This window comes from Barbatula barbatula (genome assembly GCF_947034865.1).
Source record: "Barbatula barbatula genome assembly, chromosome: 15".
In the NCBI taxonomy this organism is placed as follows: domain Eukaryota; kingdom Metazoa; phylum Chordata; class Actinopteri; order Cypriniformes; family Nemacheilidae; genus Barbatula; species Barbatula barbatula.
In genome coordinates, this window is record NC_136778.1 from 1,655,903 (window position 1) to 1,676,486 (window position 20,584).

At 37.2% G+C, this 20,584-nt stretch overlaps 1 protein-coding gene across 1 annotated transcript in view; it reads left to right on the forward strand.

Moving 5' to 3' along the window:
* LOC306904548 (MAM domain-containing glycosylphosphatidylinositol anchor protein 2) overlaps nucleotides 1-10,322 on the forward strand; it is a gene marked incomplete at both ends in the record, with an annotated part of 90,156 nt that extends 79,834 nt beyond the window's left edge. The window contains 6 exons of the mRNA XM_079474536.1: nucleotides 2,798-2,975; nucleotides 4,425-4,445; nucleotides 5,887-6,042; nucleotides 6,927-7,088; nucleotides 9,341-9,474; nucleotides 10,212-10,322. Of these exons, the coding sequence (XP_079330662.1) occupies nucleotides 2,798-2,975; nucleotides 4,425-4,445; nucleotides 5,887-6,042; nucleotides 6,927-7,088; nucleotides 9,341-9,474; nucleotides 10,212-10,322 (762 nt within the window). The remainder of the gene's footprint in view (nucleotides 1-2,797; nucleotides 2,976-4,424; nucleotides 4,446-5,886; nucleotides 6,043-6,926; nucleotides 7,089-9,340; nucleotides 9,475-10,211) is intronic.
* Nucleotides 10,323-20,584: the final 10,262 nt, after the last annotated feature.

Here is a 20,584-nt window from a genome sequence, read left to right on the forward strand (position 1 = left end):
GTGTCAGGTTGTCGTTACACAAGATAAAAATGAATATCATGTGTATTGTCGTCATTTAAAAACCAGTAAATGGTTAAAATGTCTTTGTCGTACGTCTTTTGTAAATTGAAAAGCATAAAATGTTAATAAATAGGCATCGTTTTACAAGTGTCTGTTTAAGTAAATGGCTCTTACTCTTTTTTCATCCATATATTCTTAACGTGTAGGAGCTTGATACATTTTGTCACTGAAAACCTTGTCCTTTGATGTAACATCTCAATTTTAAATGGTGTAATCCCACAGACAGCTTCCAATAGATGAAGAATCCGATGTAAGGTCATGTAAATATTCTTCAAATAAGTTAATTTTCTGGAAATGTTTTGCTGTCCACTGGTGCAACACCAAACTGTATAATGTTGATGTGGAAAATTAATGTGAGTCATCATTTCACATAAAAATAACACTGTATAAGGTTCTAACAAAGAAGATACATTTCACATCCTATTTGTATATTATTTAAAGCTCTTTATCTGAATTCTTGCTTTGTCAAACCATAGTACACATTTATAGTAAAGTTCAGTAAAGATGTAGAAATACATACTACATACATTAAATCATATATAAATTCTGATACTGTATAAATATAAACAGTACTGTCCAAAGGCTTAGACACATTTAGATGAGTTATTTACTTCTTTTGCTGCAGTGTATCAGCGGGAAAACTTTCCAGACATTTCTTTTGCTGTTATTTGTAATAATCCATTGATATTTTTGAGAGCAGTGAGTCTGACAGCCGCCAGTATGATCCACACGGAGATCTGGTCTCGCCATCGAGTCTGTTTATTATTACATGAAGAAAGAGAAAATACTCCAGAATAACTTTGGCAATGCTTGTGAATTGAATAATTCATGTCTGTATTGTATCATCCAGTCAATAAGTACACAGATCGTTTAATCTCTAAATTCTAATTGAATGGAAATTGTTGTCATATTTTAATTGTATACATTTAGTATATATATATCATTTTCTGAAATTGAGAGTTATACATTATCTGAAAGCTGAATAAATGCATGGTTTGTTAGGACAGGACAATATTCGGCCGAGATACAAATACTTGAAAATCTGGAATCTGAGGGTGCAAAAAATCGAAGTATTGAGAAAATTGTCGTTGAAGTTGTTAATCGGAGGCGCTGAAGTTTTAAAGTGATAGTTCACCCATACATACATTTCTGCAGCGAGAGAAGTTTGTAGGTGGGTTTCCGGTCTTTTTTGTTAGCGATTTTGCTGCAACCACTCACAAAAATAACGTTATGTAAAAGTACATTTACAAAACATCTCCATGGAACATGATCTTGACTTAATATCCTACATGACTTTGACATTAAAGAAAAATCTGTAATTTTGTATCATACAATGTATTGTTGGCTATTGCTACAAATATCCCCGCGCTACTTATGATGACGGGTTTTGTTTTACCATTTGCATTTCCATTTTTTCTCAATATGTTGATGTTTGTGCCCTGAGAATCATACCCATGAGTTTAACAATGCTTACTCAGGAACACATTACTTATCTGTATTCTTGTTTTTTCCTCATTCTCTTCTCCAAGACACCATCTCCTGCTTGCTCAATTGATCTGTGAGTCCGCTGTCGATCAGGTTATAGGGTCCACGAATGATCCCCAATATCTGCTACTAAAGAACCAGTAGTTTTCTGTTCTCTTTTGATCAGATCTTGCGAAATCTTCTGTGGAGTTGACAGGTAGAGTCGTTAATTTTAAGGAAGGTGATGAAGTTTAAAAGAAACCTGATGAATCAGCGGCCGAAACGGATAAAATAATTCCAGCCAAACATTGTTTGCACCTGGAACACTTTTAAGGGAACAGACTAAGGGCGGATTTTCACTACTGCGTAGGACCTACGCCGTAGCCTGACGTGAACCACTCCAAAAAATGTAACAAGGAGACGCGGACCACAATCGTTGTGATTGGTGTACTTGAACCTTTTAGGTCCAAAAAGTCTGTAAAAGCATCCGGTCATTTCCGAATTAATTATCAAAATAAATAGAAAATTAATTACTTAGATAATAAAAAGATGTATTAGTTTGATAATAAATGTATTACTTAGATGATGTTAGTAAATAACGCATAGTGGCCATTGCCTATCGACGCGGACAACAACGCACACGTATAAAAAAAGGCATAGGTCTGACACAGAAGATAAAACCTTCCTTAAGAGGTGTTAAAACAGCAGCTTAATAAGACTATACAATTTGTGTTTTATGCAAGAAAGCCAAGTTTGTAACAGAAGCATCTAACTACGATAGCTAATGATGCCCGTGACTCTTTGGCAGAAACCGAGCAGGTAAGCAGGATTTGGTATCTTGGTAGGTGACAGAGTGTAGTAACAATACCAATAGCAAAACCAATATAGTTGAGTCGAGGTTGTTGATGGACAGAAATGAACGAGATCAGATCTGAGAACGTGATCAAATCAGCTCTTGGGTTTTTCTTCCACACTTTGTTGTTTGTGTAAGATATCCCTACGTTGACAGAGAATCTCCTCCGGTCTTCCCGTTCTGAAAGGAAACCAAAGCCATTTATTTTTTCTGAAGACCGGAAGGTCCGTGCCATCGACTTTCTTGTCTGTGCCGTCAACCCTGACTGCGGTAAAAATGTTAGGGCGCGCAAGGGCGCTGTCCTGGCACTGATTTGACCACTTTGTCTCATTAAATTAGCCGACAGACACCTTTGAATCCACGGCGACAGGGGCGCGGGGGTCCTGACAGCTGGTGTGACGTTTAAATTCTCTCCTGCAGACAGGACAGCAGAGGTGGTGGGAACAGGAGATTCCGGTGGATGGAAACATTCAGAAGGGAGAACTGATCACTCACAATCTGACGGAGCTCATCAGACCCGAGGCGTATGTGGTTCGACTGACGCCCATCACACGTTTCGGAGAGGGAGACTCTGCCATCAGGGTCGTCACCTATAGTGGTAAGTTTGACAGTTTTTCCAGTTTTGGAATTGTGGGTAATATCAGCCATAATAGTGTGCACATCAAATTTCACAATATGTGTGTGTGTGTGTGTGGTAAGGCCAAACAATGAACCAACAAGGTCAATATTACCTTTGTTGTGGAGACATTTTGTAATTAAGTCCACACCATGACATTTTGTCATTTTTGAAATTCTATTTTATTTTGATTATTTGTCATGTTTTATATTATATAAAAAAAATTCTTGTAGAAATGGCTAAAAAGCCAGTTTCTGATCCAGTGTTGTTGGACACATTTGCTTCGAGCTGATTGGAGATCAGTGGAGTTAAATGAAGTGTGTTCGAATCAATTCTTTGAGAACACACAGTGTTTCGTGAATCGCTCGGCAGTAACTCAGTTTGTGGGTTAAGCGGATGCGCACTATCTATTCAGTGTGACAGAAATCAATGATTGAAATGCTCAAGCACCTTCCGACAGTTGAGAATGATTTTATTCCACGTGAGAAAAAGACGAACAGCGCTATTACGTTCCCTTGACCTCGCTGTCTGGATGGAGTGTTCTTGTTTTCTCGCTTGCGACACTATGTTGAGAAATGAACTTGTGATAGAATGGGAAGAGATCTGTACACTTTGACCTTAAACATTTGGATACAAAATTGGCTTTTTTTTTTAAATGGTTAGACGTGTGTTTCCGATCTCTGATGAAACACAATTGTTTCATTCGGTCGCTTTCTAAAGCACAACCTGAACGGCAGAACAGCGTCTCCCAATATCTGCTGTCTGTTTCTGGATTCATTGCTGCCGAGTGATGCTGTGCTCTTGTTTACTATCAGCCGGATCATCTCCTTACATCAGTTACTAAGACACGTTAATGTGAAAGCAACATTTCATGAAATTACATCACATCCTCATGTTGACGGTAATGAATTCGTGTTCCACTTAAAGATGACGGTCAGTTCTGGTTCGCTATATAATCGCGATGGTTAATTCGGTCTTCGGGGAATATGGTTTGGCAAGACGCGCTGGGATTGGTGGAGACTATAAGCGTTGTTGATCATGTTCCCTTTGTCCTCTGTGTTTTCTTCTGATCACAGTTAAAGATGCATTCGTCTGTCAGACTGAAGAAATCTGATCTAATGATCTTAAAGGGATCTGATGATGGAAACAGGATCTTCTTTTGATGTATTACGTGACACTGAGACCTGTTTACACCGAGAACAATAATAAAGATATAAAGCAGATGTGTTCCCATTTGCGCTTACGTCTTTGCACAAAGTGTCGCTCAAAAGTTACAATTTACAGAATGTCTAAACGTTTTAAAGGAACGGCAACAAAAACAGTTACATTTTATCTAAATGCATTTGAAATTATGATTGTTTACTAACAAATAAAAATGTAAAATTACCTGTTTCCGTGTTTAATAAATGTTGTTATCTTTTCTCGTTACAGTTCCTGTCAACCCACATCTGAGTGAGTATTTTATATATTTATATAAGTATCCATCTTCTCAAATAAACATATAGAACATCATAGGGCTCACTGTTCTTTATGGTTATCATGGCCAAAAGAATTCACAATGACTGTATTAAAACGATATCTTTCATCTAGTTTATTTCGTGTTTTCTACTTTTATTGGCCAACAAATTACAAGTGTAAAGAGTAGAGCATTGATTCTCAAACTGGGGGTTGTGGCCCACAAGATGGATCCAGACATTTACAAACTTCTCATCAATTTGAGGCAATAAAACATCAAAGAAATAAGATTACCTACCAAAATAATTGATGTTCTAGCATTGTAAAACTGAATATGTTGATGATTTAATTACAATTCTAAGTTTAAGAATATGTCTTTATTTGGGGGGGCCACAAAGGGATGCACTCTTCACAAAGGGGGTCTTACGATGAAAATGTTTGAGAACCACTGGATTAGAGAGCTTGTAACCATTGTGGCTCTTAAGGCATGTACTTTAAATGGGTGCTGAATTATTTACAATATCATCATGTGTTAATATGTTAATCGATTCAAAACTGTAATTATTAATAGCACATTTGTTTAGCACACATGACGATGATGTGACAAATTATACTTTTAGATTCGAATAATTTCCCGTTTAATCTCCAAATCAATGTAGAAACAATATAAAGGCGGTCTGTTTCTTATTTCTTTAACACCATCGTTTTTTGACGGTGAAAACCTGTATCACTGATATCAGTACTACTACTAACATTCATTACAAACATTCACCATTGAAGAATAATTGAGAGCTATTCATTTCACATTTATCAGGCTTTCAAAAGAAATTGTGTGGTTTGGTATCACAGTACATTGTTTGCTATCGCGTGTTAGGATGTTGTGGCAGCGCAGATGCTTCTTCTGTCATTCCTCTCTTTCCCATCATTACTGTCTCTCTCATCCCGTCTCACGCTCACGATGAGCTCCCGAGCTCTCGCGGTTGAAGTAGCATTAGCTGTGCCGCCGGGGTAAAACCTCCATTTAAATTCTCATGCGTGCAGCGAGTTCAGGAGTCGAGAGGCAGCGGCCCTCTGACGCCCATAAATCCCACTTACTCCAAACACTTCAGAGGATCGTGATGCGAAGGTCACGGCGCTCGGCATCTTCAGATTTTAATAAAATCAATGAATATTTAGCAACAAACAACACCTGCTGAATGTTAATGGCTTTACACCGTATCAGTCATCAGAAGAGGGTTCGAAAATCTGATATGAGATTTAGTATGTCATTGGTTCGTGTTGAAGGAGTCATGAATATGCTGTTGTTATTTGCTCGTGTTGTTTCGAATCTGTTTGACTTTTGTCACTGCTTTACATCTTTTATGTCACAAGAGTAAACAATGACAGAGATCATTTTTCCTTTAATTCCTGTAATCATCGTCTCTCTTGTTTCTCTCAGGAGAGTTTCATTGTAGTTTTGAAGAGGATCCCATCTGCATGTTCACCCAGGACAAAAACGACGACTTTGATTGGATGAGACACAGCGCAGCCACCCGTGACACTAAATACACTCCGAACACGGGGCCCAGCGCAGACCGCAGCGGATCTAAGCAGGGTAAGGTGTCTGGTACCCGTCAGCCTGACAACCCCACCCCATTATAAAATCATCATTTTGTCATAAGAGGTTTATTTCCGCACCGTTCCCGGATGGAAAGTTCTGGAATTTTGCCAGCGAGAAACTTCTAATCCTCACGTTGATTTCCAAGCGTATCTTAAATTGCATTCACATCCGCCCGGGTACCAATTACCGCTCTGAGCAATTTCGTTCAGATGAAGTTTGGCAAATGAGCTTGTCTGTTCCCAAATTGAGACAATACCCCCCCCCCGGCAGGCTATGGCACGTGTAAAAAACGTCCTCCGTTTCATTGACACGGAGGAGCTTGATAGCGAGTAGAAACTCCGGAGGGAAGGAAGGCCGGTTGTCTTTGTCCTCTGTGGGAGAGCCGCTCGTGTAAATAATACATTGGCTTTAATCATCCTAATGCCGTCCGACTGTCGGCCGTTTCATTACCGTCAAGAGTCCTACAGAGAGTTTAATTATCCGTGATCAAATTCAAGACGAGAAATTCTGTTTGATTTCGGCTGGAGGCTTTTCACAGGCACACTTTCAATGAGCTCACGCTCCACGGAAGAATCATACATGTGCCGAGATTTGCTTTCTTTCAGCAGAGAATTTATGTGGTGCACCCCAAAATTCAAGAGGGAAAAATCAAGCCTTTATTTGAAGATCTTTCACGGTGTTTTGCATTGACGGGTGGCTTTAGGAAAAGTAAAATGTAGCAACTTTCTGATGACATCACTCTACATATCTTGGAAAATGTTTTTTAACATTCTTTTATGAAAGAATTGAAGCGCTGATGGATGTAGGAACACTTTTCTGTTTTTTAAATGATGTTAAACATGTTCTCTCGTGGTTTTCGCATTTTGTCTCCTTCACAGGTTTCTACATGTACATCGAGACATCCAGACCCCGTAAAGAGGGCGACACGGCACGTCTCATGAGCCCAGCGTTCAATGTCGCCCCCAAAAACCCTCATGGCATCACCAACCCACCGGTGTACTGCTTCACTTTCTACTATCACATGTATGGCAAACACATCGGTAAGACTTCAATACTTTCCATCGAAATACCAGTTTATTTTTGGCCAAATGCCTAAAAAGGTCCATTAAAATTACAGATAACCACAAAGTAGATTTTTTTTTTCATAGTAGTTTTATTTTTATTTTATTGTATTATTTTCTGCTATCCTACTGAAGCAAAAGATATCAAAGATAAAAAAACATTTACTGTGAAGCATTTCATGTCTCTATGACAAGAAGTTTGTTCTTTGGCAAACCTCAGCTTTATTATGTTATTTGAGATGCAATGCATAATTTGAGGCAGACTTATTATAGTTTTGTTTTTAGTTTTATTTATATTTTAAATTAGCTTTTATTTTTAGATTTTCGTTGTTTAGATTTAGACAATTTCTTATATGCCTTTCTCATATTGTTATTTCTTTGTTTTCTTTGTTGCTATATGAGAATATTTTTTTTATTATTAGTGCAATTATTCAGTGCATAACATAAACTTATTCAGGCATTATTTTAATAAAAAAATTTAACAGAATCGTTTTCAAAGATTTAGTAACCAAATAACCATGTTTTGAGGATTTTTATGTTTGTTTATCACATTACACACAACAAGGCACACATCCATTTTCTCATGCAGGGTCGCACCCGCCATTTTTTCTGTGGTGTGTATAAAAATGAGTGAAATAAATGCCTAAAAGCCTATCTAGCAGTCTAGCAGTGGACCTCAATGTCAAAATAAGGTCTGTGGCCATTGGCCAATAATATGTAAGAAGGAGGGACTTGTTTTCAGAGCAGCTGTGGTGACCAATCTAATCAAAGAATAAAGTTAAGGTTCAAGTGCAACGCACGACATTAGTGGCTAAACTTACAATATTAAAAAAGAAATAACAATAGAAATGTTGAGCGATAGTATCCACTGATGCAAACTACAAAACGCTGTTATAAATGGAAATACGCCATTTACGTGATTCAAGTAATGTAATACACAATTATCAGTGTGACGAGAAAAGAGATTTCCATCGTTTAATTAAGGATAAGATTAGTAATAAATGTGTCCATTTTAAACTGTATGGCTTTGAAAGTCTGTTTAAAGCTTATGGTAAGCCTATAAAAATGAAAAACATTTGCATTGTTTAACAATCCATTGTCTAATAAACAAGCACATTTTCTTAATTTGTAACACCGTCATCACCTTTCCACGTTTTCACATTGTGGTTTATATCAATGTTTTTCACCCCAAAAGTGGGTCGCAAGACTGCTGTATGTGGTTCACGGAGTGTACAGTCTAAGAAACAACATCAACGAAAAAAGCGTATTGTAATTTTTCTTCTAATTTGAGACTTTTATTTTGGAAGACGTGCGTGAAAGCTGTTGTCACTTTGGCGAGTGAGCGCTCGCTGTCTCAATTCATCATCTGCGTTTGGGCTGAATGTCAGTGTCATTATTCTATCGTTATTTCCGTAACTTGTTTTATAAAACACTAGTTTGGGACTGCTATTAAATAGCCTTAACTTATAGGATGGTGTCATATTCGTCACTAATTTGTGTTAGTATTTTATACCTTGTATGAACTGCATATGACGTCATATATCCCAAAATAGTGGGTCGCGGCCTGATGAACATGTGGGTCCCGTTTCCAAACCAGTTGAGAACCACTTGTTTTTGTCACATCACCTGCCATGAGGTCATAGGTCATTAATGCGACTCACTTCGAAGTTCGTCTTTGTAGTTTTTTTTCTTTGAGTTTGTTTACCGGCTTAAATCTCAAAGCTCAAAACACTCGCAGCCTGTCGTCTCCAATAATGCTGTTCTGTAGGCAATAGACCCCCTTCATCAAGTCCGACAACACCTTATTCATCTCTAAATGAGAATCTTTATCCCCATGGGTGTTCTGGATGGATTGTAAGAAAAATGAGAGCATGTTTAGTAATGTGTTGGGGTTTGGAGACCCTACGGTCAGCATCTCTAGTGGTAGTGTTTTGTTTCGAGCACGAAATGACTTTCCTGGTGTTACACAGACATGTTTATGCAAAGCAACTTACACAAGCTAGGAGAGCAGCGGATTGATTCAGTTTCTTTGGTTGTCAATGAGGGTCAAAATCTGTTTAGTTACAAGAATCCTTCCCATATATCTTTCTTTGGATTTGGGACAACTCGAGTGTGAGCAAATAATGACACAATCTTTTGGGTGAACTGTCCCTTTTAAGTTGCTCTTGTAGGAGATATTTCACTGATGTTAGCTGGTAAATGAATGGATTGATGTATTTTTTGTCTCACAGGTACACTGAATGCTTTTGTGAAGCAGAAAGGTCAGTCGACCTCAGACGCGGGGCCAGTGTGGTCCCTCAGTGGGAATCAGGGAGAGCGCTGGAAACAAGCCAAAATTACTATACATCCAGTTTCCACTTTCCAGGTGTGTCACTTACGCTTCTCTGTGTTTATAAAGTGTGTAATCATGTGTTGTGTTCATATTCTTATAAATAAAATGAAACGGCTTTAAATGATCATTTGTCAGTAACTGTGGTCCGTATTTTAGAAACGTACTGTGCCATATGTCCCAAACTGTCCCAACATTTATTTCATAATAAAAGTGTACTAAGAGTGTTTTCTTGAGCAGATTGCCTGCCATATGTATTATCATAATTTAACTACAAATTCTATGGTTAATTTGTAGTTACTATGGTTTAAACATTTAACCGGTAACTTATCTTCTAGCCTTTGGGACAGTTTACCTAAAAATCCAACCTTCTGTTATTTATTTACGTTCATGTCATTTAATATATTTGACTCTTTCTTCAGTGGAACACAAAAGAAGATATTTCCAGAAATGTGTCTGTGATTTTGTGTCTATATAATGGAAGTCAATGGGGTTCGGTGTTGTTTTTCAAAATATATTTTTTGTGTTCTGAAAAAGAAAGTCAGACAGGTTTGACTTTTCATTGTTTCCTGAACCATCCCTTTAATTCATTTAAGCTATGTTTGTATTCTTAAAGCAACAGCTTTCTCAAAAAAGCAAACCCGTCCAGCTGTTAAATATTCAACAAAAATGTTTAACATTGCATAAATAAGTGAGGATGTACATGTGACTTTATGATATTTTTTAATATATATATATATTTTTATATATATATTCTGTCTGTTTCGACTCAGATCATGTTCGAGGGAATTCGGGGTCCAGGGATCGAGGGCGACATTGCTATCGATGATGTCTTTCTTGTGGAGGGGGAGTGTCCTGACCCTCCGTCCAATCGTATGTATTAAACATGTGTCTCCGTGGTAACCGGCCCATAATTGCGTGCGCACCAGCAAGAGCAATTTTGTCCAGGAAAGCTCAGTAATTACACTGAAAAACAGCCAGAAAACAGAAATGAAGGAGGGTAATTGGCTGGAATTGACATGGGTGATGGTGACAGAGAAACACTATTTTTATTTTTTTCCGTGTGTGTGTGTGTTCCATGTGAAATCTTTTTCATTACGAATCAAGATTAGCATTGAAATTATGACAAAAAGTCACTTTAATTATTAAGATCATGAAGCAGAAATATTTCATCATGTTTCATCATTTTATGTGTTAGCGATGTTGAGTATTGATCTCTCTTCTGAGGTTTCGTAGAGACTGACTTCACAAATACAGAGACGTGTGCATCCTAAAATATTAAAAACTGAGATCTTTATAACACATATACTATCATCTTGCTTTGTTGAATCTTACATCCCTCTCTCTTTGTTACAGCTATCAGAGGAAGAGCTCCACACAGAGTCTTCAATACATGGCCATTGTGCGTCACACTATTTTTTACCCTGTTCTTTCGTCAGAGGTGACATTCCACATGGGAAAGACTGGAGACGAGTCCCTTAATATTTGATCACCAAAGATTCATGCATTCAGACTGCAGAGAGCCGCAGCGCCGGCCCGACATGGAATAAATTCATGACACAAGAACAAACCAACACGGAAAAGTAATAAAGATTTACCAACGTCTCTCTGATGAAACAACGCCATGAGTCGAGTGTTCTAGCGCTGACCAGAGAACAGTCAGAAAAGCACAATGACAACTTCAACATGTGACTGTAAAGATTTCCTTGAGAAGAAGCGAGTTTCGCATAAGGGATTTCTTCCATCCTCTCTGTTATCGGATCTTTTGTTTGGATTCAGTTTTCTTTTTCGGGCTACAAAAGGATTTCACACTATGCTCCTTCTCTTATACTTTAACGCCGACGTCTGCTTTTCTTTGTCTTGCTATTTGCTTAAAGACGCAAATAAAACGTCGGTAAGACTTTGCTTTTTACCCCGACATGAGTAGCAGCCTGTATTCACCACACTGTGCGCACGTTCCCCAGCAGCAGATGCCGACTGCTTCAATGTTCACCTTCCATCCCAGACTTTCTGCCATTATAAAAGTGCCTTCAGGTTATAAACCCATCTGTGAACCTGACCATCAAACATCAATGGGCTATTTTATACGAATTTGTATTGCCCCTCAAGTGCTGGGACAGGGAAAACGCAACCGTGATGGTCGCGTGCGAACAAGCGGCTCATATCGACCATGTTGGGACTTGCGTGATGCCGGCTGGTTTCTGCCGTAGGAGTCAGCGGCCGCCGAGCGACACCGAGCCTGCAATCCATCTCGACGGTTCTATAAAGAAAATCAAGTGATAATCAATAGGAGAAAGCAAATAGCCTTTGAAAGTAAGATGAGATCAACCTAGAACTGCAGTTCATAAAGTCACCTGTCATTTATATACGGTACCGAACAATGCAGAGAGAAAAAAAACAAATATTCATAATTATAAGACTATTTTATTACTCTATCCAGAATGTGTTTCAGCTTTTACACACAAACTGTGGTGTTGTCTACCTGAGAGCTCGACCGGACGATTTTTAAAAGCAGTGTTGTAAAAAACAAACAGAAAGAAAAGATTTACGTACGTTGTGTTATGAAAATGTTTATTCACGTTATTGCTTATTTACGTTGAAATGTCCGACCGATCTCTCGTCGTTTCCCTTGCATTGCTGAAATATCAAAAACAGGCAGAAATGTGCTGCGGCGGTTTGTAATTGTACAACTTGTGTATGTGATTCGGCTCTGTTCATTGACATTTATATGACATGTTTTGTGTATGATTCAAGGAAGCACAACAAGGATTCAAGTGTTTCAAATGCAGTTTTTCTTTTACAAATCACGTATGTGACCGTTCCTCTGTGAAGCCGGGTAAATGAAATTCATCTTCGGAATAGAAAGTGTGTGTATGAAACACTTTGTCTACACCTGCATGACATCATCATGAGGTTGTGCACGCTGGAGTTATCACAGGTGTGTAGCATCTCAGCATCCGCTGACGTCACACTTCAAACAAATACCATTTTTATTGTATCATTATTATAGATACAATCCGTAACTCATTGTTTACAATTAACAAAAAGATGTAAAATGCACATAAAACAATCAGTGTTGAAAACTATCCTCTTACTTTACAACGATTCACAGCAGCATATATTTATATAAATTGAGGATTTTTTGTCGTCAAGTGATGATAATAGAGAGATAAAAGTTACAAATTGACATTTTCATATAAAATTGCATATTTTATTATGACGATGGGACATTGTTTATCCATAGAAGAATATAATCTATAACACACAAAAATAATGTATTTTTGTTTTGTTTTCCAGTAGATGTCGGAAAAATCTTATAAAAGATTTCTGGTTTTTGAAAGAAATGTAGTTTATATTAAGTGTAGTTGTAATGAAATGAAGTAATGAAAATAAGGTGAGTTTATGTTTAAAACATGCACAAATATTTGCCAACAGGATAAGAAAAATAAACTTGAATTAAATGCCAAATTAAGAGATAAAGGGTCAAAGTTTATTTTTCTTACACTGTCGGCACATATTTTGCATGTGTTTAGCATAAACTCACTTAATTTCCATGACGTTCTTCAGAAAACTACTCTAAAGTATAAAGTATATATTAACTGTATGTATATCTTGCTTTCAGAATAATCCTAAAAAGGTCAAATATGCAGTTAATGTACTTCAAACTTAATTTCAGATAATTTTTCTAAATAATTTATTTTGCTTTAAAAATAAATTGATATTTGTACTGGAAAACAGGCCTAAAATACTAAGTATTAATAAATTCATTCCTGCAGCCCATGACATAATTTCATACTGTCTGAGAAATGAAAGTGAGCAGATTATGTGCAAAAAACAGAACGTCTGAACACGACAGATAGCTTCAGCATGCACAACACTGTTTATTATAAAGAGAGTCGTCCAGTTTTATGTTGACACGGTCTGAAGCCTCTGAATGACCCTCCTTTTACTAAAGTGCAACTAAACGTGTTTGCACCTCAGTGGTGGTTTCATAAACATGTATTGTTCTCTCATCGGTGACCGAGGTTAAGATCCGTCGGTCATGAAGTGTCTGATCATAATGTGCAATTTCCTTCCGCGTGGCCAAAAACCAACTTTCAGTTTGTGACCTCTCAGTGAAGCAGCGGGAGATTAAAGCTACAGTACGCTGAATGATGTAGCATGTAGACAATTTCCCACTGATGATTATTATGGTATGGCTTTCACTGGAACGGGTCACGTATATGTGTGCAGGTATATGCAGTGTACTATCGGTCAGCACATGGTGACAAAAACCATGTGAATCAGAGTAGAGCGATGGACGCTCATATTTCTCACAGATGTTCGCTACTGTGACGCTTCTCTTAAAATAATCCTCATTATATCCTGACAAATCACCAATATTTTAGCCCTTGTTCTGTTGTGTGTGGACATTCGATACACGAGAGTTTCATTATTTTAACACTTTTTGCTCCCATGTACAATTTATTTTGTCATTCAGGCCTGGGCAATATATCATGAGGTCAATATAGCCATAGCTTCTAAAAATGTCTGGGCCGTTTCAACCCAGCGTTGGGTCAAAATTCAGCCAGAAACTGTTAATATTTGACCCAACAATGGATTAAAACAACCTGCCATTTTGGCTTGAAACAAACCAGCGTTTGGCTTTATCCCATTATGTCCCTTTTTCAATGTAATGATGATGATTATGGTTGTTGTATTTGGCCATTATGTAAATCTGATGTGAGTTTGAGTTTCACATTTCTTATGTCCCTTGTCTTTAACTTAAATGAAAAGTTCACCTCAATATCAAAATTGTGTTCATTTTTACACACCCACATGACGTTCAGCGTGTTTAAAGACCTCACGGCATCTTCGGAAGACAAATAAAGATATTTTACAGAGATTTCCAGGCCTCCTCATAGACATCATTAAAGTTGTTGTCAAGGTCCAGAAAAGTACTAAAGACATCATTAAGTTGGTCCATCCGGTCATAGTGGCTCAACTGAATTTTTTTGAAGCGACGACAATACTTTATGTGCGACTTTAATCGATATATTCTCGGCATTCTATGGTGCGCGTTCATGAGAGCAATTCGTTGCATGCGCATTCGGTTTCTGCGCTGAACGCCACACGTCAGAGGAAAATATATCGATTAAACTCGTTATTTTGGTTTCTTTTTCGCATTTAAAGTATTATCGTGGTTTCAAAAAAAGAAAAAAAAGCTCTGTTTAGCTGAACCAACAAAAAACAAAAGAACATTTTTACAGTGAAGGAAAGTTCAGATTCGCTATTATGCAGTACAACAGTAATATTTCTACATGAAATGTTCAAAATACACAATAAATCTAGAAATGATGATTAAATAAACATTTGGTATATGTGATATTCTCAGCGTTGCATTAGAGACTGAGCATTAGTGAAATTTCTGCAGTTTTCTCTTGCATTTCATGATGGAGAACGCTGATGTTCGCAGTGTTCGTGTGCTTGTGTTCTGGCCTTCTGACATTGATTAAATCACAGTTTTTGTGTGTTTTTTCTTTACAGTATGCAGTAGTGGATGTTGTTATCGCCGCATTGTGTCGCAGCACATTTGCATTAAGCCTAACTTTGTCACATCAGCAGTGGTCAACCTCTCAAAACACTTTCATGCAAATGAGTTTTACAGAATCGCTGTGTGTTCTCTGTATTCAGTAAAAACCACATGTGAGTGTGTGTCAGAAGATAGTTCTGTATTAGGGATGGGTATGGTTATGATTTTATCAATGCCAATACCGCTTATCGATACCGGTACTTATCAATACTACGCTAATCTATAAACAGAAAACAGAAAATGCCACGACAAAACGTGCCTGTGCTCCTCAGGATACCACTTACGGCACTTATTATAATGTTATTCAACATATCTCCTTTACATCACTATGGTTATTTGGCTGGTGGACCGTATTTCTTTCTTCCTTTCTGGATTTAGGTCTATACATAAATGTAAGAACCATTTTCTAAGCAAGTAATATTTTTCATTATATGTACAATTTTTTATAATTTTACTAGCACATTAACTTCAATTTACTAAAGTAAGTAAATATACGGAAGTAAATATATATTTGATGGAAGATTCCTCATTGTGAAACGCGGACGCTGAAAGCTCCACAAGCGCAACAATCACAAATACATCGCGGAAATAATATGGCCCTAGATATCACACAAACGTCAAGCAAATGACCGGCAGCAGCCTCTTATTTGCCATTTAACACCCAAATACACAGAGATAAAACAACACGACTATCGATAACAGTATCGTCTGTCACGAAGCTTATCGATACTCTGGTATCTACCCAAAAAAGTACCGGTTCTCGGTAACCATCCCTATTCTGTATCGATCGTACAGTCATACACTGATTTGAGCTCAATATCTAATGATGTTTCTTATCACTGTATTTCTTTGGATTTATCATCCATTTTGTGTCATTCCTGCAACTAATAAAAAATAAAGAACGCTATTTTACATTTGTGTGACTTCAAAATCTTTCTGTGTTGAATAATATTCATCGGCCCAAGAAAGTGTTTGGATGCGTAAGTCACACAATAATCACAAAATGGCAAAGCAAGTGCAGTCAGTTTTGATCAGTCATAGTCAAACTTTGACACTAAACCCTGTTGATGTTTTTAATATCATTATGGTGAAACACAGAGACAGAATGAAGATCGTGATTTAAAGACGGAGGCGGCAGCGACTGTTCTTGTGATGTTGTTGTGTGTCCTGCATGCGGAGACGGTGAGATTTCATTGTTTTATGAGATGCACACTCTTGTTTTTTGACTATTGCTGCCTGCAGGCCGGTCCTGCCATGTGAGAGAAAGAGAGAGAGCGATTAGATACACATTCACAAGCTCTTGTGTGGTGTTTGTATCTGTGGGACAATGTTTACTTAAAAAGGTGATCATATTTATTTTTATATTCAATCTCTGACATATATTGTATATATACAGTATATGCATTTTTAACATAAGCCCATAACACATTCTTCTAACAAACGATTTTGACTTTTTGTGATTTCATAAACGTGACGCAGGTAAATGATATTAATCATATGCTGTTTGTGGGATAATGTAAACATCTGAACATCTGTAAGTGTAATGGCTGTAAAAACAGAATGATGATGAGTAACAAAAACATACAAATCTAATGTCTCTCATGTTTGTGTAGTTGTAACCTTGAAATGTTTTCTTGCGGATCATGTTTGCTCATTTCTCTCAATCTAAATCTCTTTTATCTGTACTGAATTCCACCTCAGAGGTTCATTAACGTGTCCGCGTGTGCCCTCCGCTCTATAGTCTCATTGAACTATATATATCGTATTTCTCTCTCTCTCCGCTCTGTGTTGAGCAAATGTCACAGATTTGTTCTTACACTCACTACCGGTCCATTATAATAACACGAGGATTGATGGCCCTCATTAGTTTTATTTGATATCAAAGTGTGTCTTGCATAGGTTCTGTTCATAAATGGGTGTAAATCAGCATTAGTCTTTGGAAGTGTTTCTGTAGATGTATTTAAAACTCTTTCACTGGAGCGGCACTGCATCTCTGTTTCCTTGAGCAATTGATTCAACTGACTTGATTTAATGGATAGAAGCCTCATCTGTTAAATAACTAAAGTAATTTTTTTTGTAAATAAATTCTTTCCATCAGTGGAATATGTGAAATCTAAAAGGACTCTGAAACTTTTCAAGATGATAAAAGAATTGGATTTATAGGAAGAGAACGTATAGACCCCTACCTTTTTCTGTTCAGAATTTTTCTAATTTATTGGTTTCTTGGTATCTGTTTTTTTTGCTTTCAGTAATGTAATTTCATTTAATCTTTGATTACATTTACGTTTAGTCATTTAGCAGACGCTTTCTTACAAAGAGTTGAGGAAGCAATAAGCGATATGTCATAAAAGAGAAATAGTACATGCTAATACAAAGTTACTAGTTTCAACAAAAGCTAGACCACTACCTGTCGAGAGAAAGAGGATTAGTGTTCTTTTTTTCAATAGGAAAGATTTGCATTGTATGTTCAGTGGGGTCATTTCTGTGTTGTAGTTTCTTTTCAAAGCTTCTGCTTCTCTTTTTCTACTGCGAGTGACGTTGCTTTAAGACGATTTAATGTTTGTTTTCTAGGTTTGTCAGTATTGTTTGTGTACTGCAGTTCAAGGTGATGTTGCGTACGCTGTGTTTTCACAATCAGACAGAATATGTTTTCACTCTATTTATACATTGTGTATGTATGCATATTCAGAAGCTTTTATACAAAATGACTTACAGTCCATTGGTCTTTATATTTGATCAGTATGTCAGTATGTGTGTATCCCAGGAATCAAACCCACAACCTTTGTGCTGCAAACACAATGCGCGACTACAAGAATTAGTTTGAGGAGTTGAATTCCATGAGGAACTTGATTCTTGTTTCATACGCATGGCAAAACAAATACATTGTTTATATTTGGGGAAAAAAGGAGTGTTCACAACCTCAATAGAACATTAAAGCAAATAAAAACTTGTGTTGCGTGCACTTGGGCATCTAATTCAATCAGGACAGTAATGTCTGTGATAAGATTTTCACTGCTCCCTTCTTGTTTATTTTGAGCTTCATTTACATTATTATATATGTGTATAATTTTATCATTTTTTAAAGTTAGTTTCCTTATCATATTCCCTGGTTAAAAATGTTTCCAGTTGGATGATGGTGGACATGAAATGTAATGTTGTAGATTATAAATGAAACTTCCTTTAGATTAGATTCAACTTTATTGTCATTTCACATATACAAGTACAGTGTAACGAAATGTAGTAATCACATCCAAACAGCCAGCGTTTCTACTTCTACAGGGCGATGGCCATTATCTTTTTTTTTGCATTGCACTTACAGCGAGCTGAAGTTTAGTCATGTGCAAACATCTACTGTGTGATGAAGTCAGACGGCACAGACGTGAGGTTCTGCTGCCCTGCGTGTTGTTCCCTGCGACTGATTCTCATAATAGGTTCTCCAGTCACGCGTTACTGTATACGTCTCATCTCACTGCATCATGACATCTGAGTGATCTCATCTTGTCTGGATGCGATCTTTGCATGTACTACTAGTTACTGTAACACATGCATGTAGCTGAAATTGACTTTGACAGAAATAAAGAAAAGTGAAATATGAAATGCTCTTAAATGAGTTCTTGAATAATGTTATCTGGATCAAACACGACTGAGAACACCATTAAATAGTTTAATGAGCTTTGGAGTTTTTCTTCTGGCTTGACTCATAGACCGCTCACGTTGCCATTTTGTTTGACCCTGGAATTGCCGCTTGCGGCTATATTTCATCGTAGGCTTACATCCGGTTTATTCCAGTGACCCCAGAGAAAGTTCTGAAAAACATGTTTACTTGTTTGTTTACATCTGTGCAGCGAAATAGTTGTGATGCACGAGGTCAATAGATTATCTCACATTTGACCCAATAGCTTATAGCAAACAGTTTTTAAAGCTTGCTTTACCGTATCGACTTGCTTGAACAGTGAAGCGTGCATTTTTAATTGCGCATGTGGATGACCTGGAGCTTCATGCTGCGTAGCTCTGAAAATATGGATCGGGTTGTACAGGAGAGGCTTGTAGACAATCGATATGAAAAGTGTATAATTATGGTGTCAAGACTTGAAGGCATCTGTTCCACTAACACCGAAGAGGGAGGCGCATTCATGACCGCCCTTCAGGAAAGATGCAAATATTACAAACTCAAGGTTTTATGTTTTGTTTAGAAATGATAAATTAACTATGAAGATGTATTCGCATTGCAATTGTATTTTAACTCAAATTGCCATTACTGTGAAGTGAGGACAAAACATTACTGCGATCTACATGCATAATAATATACATTTTAAAATGGCATCAGGCATTAGATGAATGGGCTGAATTTCCGAATATTTCAATTTCAATCTGAAATACTTCACAGATATTTCACAGGTTGGAAACGTGCACATCCCGTCACCATGAGAGATGTTGAGATCAATCATGACACAGCAGGTCGTGGCATTCGGACAGCCGTACACAGAGATATTCTGAGCTCTTCCCATGTGCAGCCGCCCAATTACATTTCATACTTGTCTGGTACTGGCGTTGTTCGGCCAGAGAGGAGAGAGACTGTGGACTTGCTGTCAGGAGAGTGTAAACTGCAACCTATATACTATATACTGCCTCCCTTATATATAAATATTGGCACGTGTCTGTGTTTGTTACATGATCTCTTGCTATTGCATTTTAATAACATCTGCTCTACTGTAAACAATGTAACAAGATATATGAATACATTACACAACAAACTGTTGTTGTTTACAATCTACGGCAGTGAAAAAGATAACCAATGCACTAACCTTTTTTTTAAATGTGTGCAAAAAACCATTTGAAATTTTGTTACAAATTTAGTATATTCACTGTATACATTATTCAGATACGTAGATTTTTATTCCACTTTTAGTTTTAGGCAAGGCAAGGCAAGTTTATTTATATAGCACATTTCATACACAATGGTAATTCAAAGTGCTTTACGTGGAAGAAATAAAAAATATCCATTTGATAAAACAGTGAAGAAATAATCATTTTAGTATGATTCAAATTGATTTCCAGTTCATCTTTTAAGTGTCTCGGCATATTTCACATTTTTATATTTCATTTAGTTTAAGTTCTTCAAATAATGTTTAGGCCATTATTTTATTTAATTGAACAAGTTATGGTTTCAAGTTGTTTTTTTCAAGACTTTTTAAGATCAATATAATACCGCATAATATAATATACTACAATAATATGATTTTAATGTTAACAGTATGCATAATAACATTATGCATTCAAGACTTTGGCGGAGTTGGAGATGCCATGCTCCAAAGTAGATGGAGAAAACAGCTCTCGTCTCAAAGACAGAATTGTCCTTTTTAAAGTGAACTGTCTCTCTGTTTGAGAACAGAGATTTTATTCAGAGATTCAGGTGCTCTCTGCTTGACAACATGTGTCCAGTTATAACCTGCGGCTGCAATTTAATAAATGACTCTTGGCATGTTTGAGGTTTCGGGTCAGCGGGACTGCAGCAGATCTTCAGTTGTTATCTGCTTTTCCACATCGCTTATAAATGCCTGCTGAAGTCTTTTT